Here is a 2,836-nt window from a genome sequence, read left to right as displayed (position 1 = left end):
CTTATAATCAGGGTCGTCTTATATTCGGGCCAATACGGTACTCACAATTGCTATCTTGTGTCAAAACTGCGTATTAGACCATAAATGGAATGGCGATTTTGAGCGTGACCTGAATGCACCAGTGAGTGGTGAAATGTTTTGTTAATAAAACTAACAGAGTTAAGAACAAAGTATGGCGTGAGATCTTTTTATGTCTAGTCTCTTGGTATCTTCTCAGTGAGCTTTTAATTAATATTATTGAGTAGAATAAAACTACACCTAAACAGCTCTTTCTCAATACCAAGCCCATGTGGCCTATTTGACACGAGCCAAAAGGAAAGTCATTTCAGAGGCACAACTATTTATTTTTGTCTCTGGAATAACCTAAGAATAACTAATCTTTCACAATAACACCGCAGGAGCATATGTTAAAGGAATAGTTGACACAAAAGTGAAAATTCTGGGACCATTTACTCTTTGATTTGGAATGGCATGTCTACTACTGTACAGTATATATATAATCCTCATAACCACGACAGGACGGTCACATTTTTATAGTGACCTCTCTAATTTCATTCATTACTCATTAGATTTACAGTAGATTTCCATCCTGCTATTGCCACATTACTACCTCCCTTTGAAGAGATAACAACTCCTCCACCAAGAAAGAGCTCAAACATGGCTGTAGGGTACACCTCTCATGACAAATAATGAAAATGATAGATCAATTAACTAAAAGTGTAATAGGGAAAATGTGAAACCTACCATGCGAATGAATGGAATGGACCAAGGAGCTTAAGCTCATACAAAATTTAGACTACATCTCTCTGGAACTTCACACCATGTGCTCAAACAAGAAGCATACTGACAAATGCCTCTATGAAAGGCTTTCATGGCACATTTATGAGCAATTTATGACTTTATAGCATCATGGCATTAACCGAGAACCAGCATTGGGTTCAGAATGTCAAGTATTTATGGATTCCAGAAAGGTGTTGTATTACGTTAAGGTGGTTCTTCAAGATGGTGTAAGCTAGATGCCATCATGCTTTCTCCTGCGAAAACTTTTAACTCACAAGGTCATCTGGTTTCTTTGGTTTATTCCTTTGAATAAAGGTTTTTAATTTACATATAGTTTTTGGATAGTCACTGATCTTTTCATCTTTTCATGTTGTTTGTGCACTTCCTAAGTAAGTGTGTGTGTGTGTGTACTGGTTTATATATCCTGGTGGGGACTTAAACCTGAATACACACAGACTCATGGGGACTCGTGTCACGGTGGGGACCTGAATTGTGGTCCCCACGGGTACAAAAGCTTATAAATCATACAGAATGAAGTTTTTTGAAAATCTAAAAATGCAGAAAGTTTCCTGTGAGGGGTAGGTTTAGGGGTAGGGTTGGTGTAGGGCAATAGAATATACGGTCTGTAACAGTAGAAAAACCATTACGCCTATGTAGAGTCCCCACAAGGATAGCTGACCAGACATGTGTGTGTGTGTGTGTGTGTGTGTGTACGCGTTTTTGTGACAAATGAGGACATAAATGTGTATAATGACGTGAGAGAGAGAGAGAGAGAGAGAGAAAGAGATCACTATTCCATGTAACAAATCTACCTTGAGCTTAAACAAACAGTGTAGTACACTGAGACATGAACAATGTAAATAGAAAGCTTCTGTATTCCAATGTGGGACAATACAGCAGTCATAAGACAAAGTGCTTCATGGTAACACTTACATTACATTACAGTGTAGATATTATTACATACTGTAAAATACCGTATGTTACTATAAATGATTACCAACGTAAGAACGTGTGATTACAATCAGTTCATTATTTCATTAGTAGCCTATTCAGTACTTATTTATGCAATATTAACATTGCATTGTAAAGTATGGCCTTTTTTGTTTTGATTTGTTTACTTTAAATCAACCTATTTGAACAAGACATAGTTCTGCATACTTAATGCATCTCGGCCAACAAGGGTATTTAGCTTTACATAATTTTGTTCAATTAATTTAATACATACATATGTTATGTAATATAGTTACTGACTTACCTTTAGTTGAAAAGGATGGATCTCATTTAGAGAGTGTCTTCTAAGTTTTTTAGTAAGGGTCTTCAGCATTCTGTCTTTGATTGTTCTCAGCTTTGTTTAAGACCACTGCTTCAAGTTACAGATTCATATCCGATACATAAGGTCTGGACTGATCACCTCTTTCAAAGAACAGTCAATGAGTCTATTCAGAGATGTTCAGCTCCATGCAAACAAACTCATGCTGAAACACAAACAAACAACGATCATGAGTCCCCAGAGCCAAAACAACAGCAGCAGACCTCCGTGCAGAAGGACACAATCTGTTTAGAGTGAATTTACGACAGTCTCATAACTTGGTCTAAACGACCATTACTCCGATGAATGTAGTTTAATCAAATATAACTATTGAATTCCTGTATTGTGTTGAAATGATCAGCGACATTGACATTCTTCCTCATAAACGTTTTTCAAATCCAGATGGGTGAAACCAATGTTATTCTTACTCCAAACGCCAGATGGACAATGAAGCTGAAGTGTGTATAATTACAAAAAATATATAAATAAATAAAAAGTCTCTAGAATCTCAATCACACCCATACATACACACACTCACACATACACACATACGTATGCGCTCTACACACACTACTCTCGCTAGCTCATGCTCGTCGTGGTCTCCCATTGGTTGCTTACACCGACGATGCCATTGCGTTCTAACAGGAGGCGGGACAGTAACATCTTAAAGGGGTATGAAGAGTTTTTGCAGGGTCTCTGAGGTCAAGTGTGACCTGTTTCTTAAGCACAAGAAGAGCCCTCCTAATC

General features: G+C 37.5%; 1 protein-coding gene across 1 annotated transcript in view; it reads right to left on the bottom strand.

Moving 5' to 3' along the window:
* Positions 1 to 2,601, bottom strand: part of LOC107566112 (uncharacterized) — a 35,528-nt gene extending 32,927 nt beyond the window's left edge. Inside the window, exons 1-2 of the mRNA XM_016251486.1 lie at positions 2,518 to 2,601; positions 2,036 to 2,255 (exon numbers count right to left, since the gene is read on the bottom strand). Coding sequence (XP_016106972.1) covers positions 2,036 to 2,104 — 69 coding nt within the window. The 5' untranslated portion in view covers positions 2,105 to 2,255; positions 2,518 to 2,601. The remainder of the gene's footprint in view (positions 1 to 2,035; positions 2,256 to 2,517) is intronic.
* Positions 2,602 to 2,836: the final 235 nt, after the last annotated feature.

Source organism: Sinocyclocheilus grahami, unplaced genomic scaffold, assembly GCF_001515645.1.
Source record: "Sinocyclocheilus grahami isolate Dianchi unplaced genomic scaffold, SAMN03320097.WGS_v1.1 scaffold1047.1, whole genome shotgun sequence".
NCBI classification, from domain to species: domain Eukaryota; kingdom Metazoa; phylum Chordata; class Actinopteri; order Cypriniformes; family Cyprinidae; genus Sinocyclocheilus; species Sinocyclocheilus grahami.
Note: the sequence above shows the minus strand (reverse complement) of the source record. Positions and strands in the feature narration are given on the sequence as shown.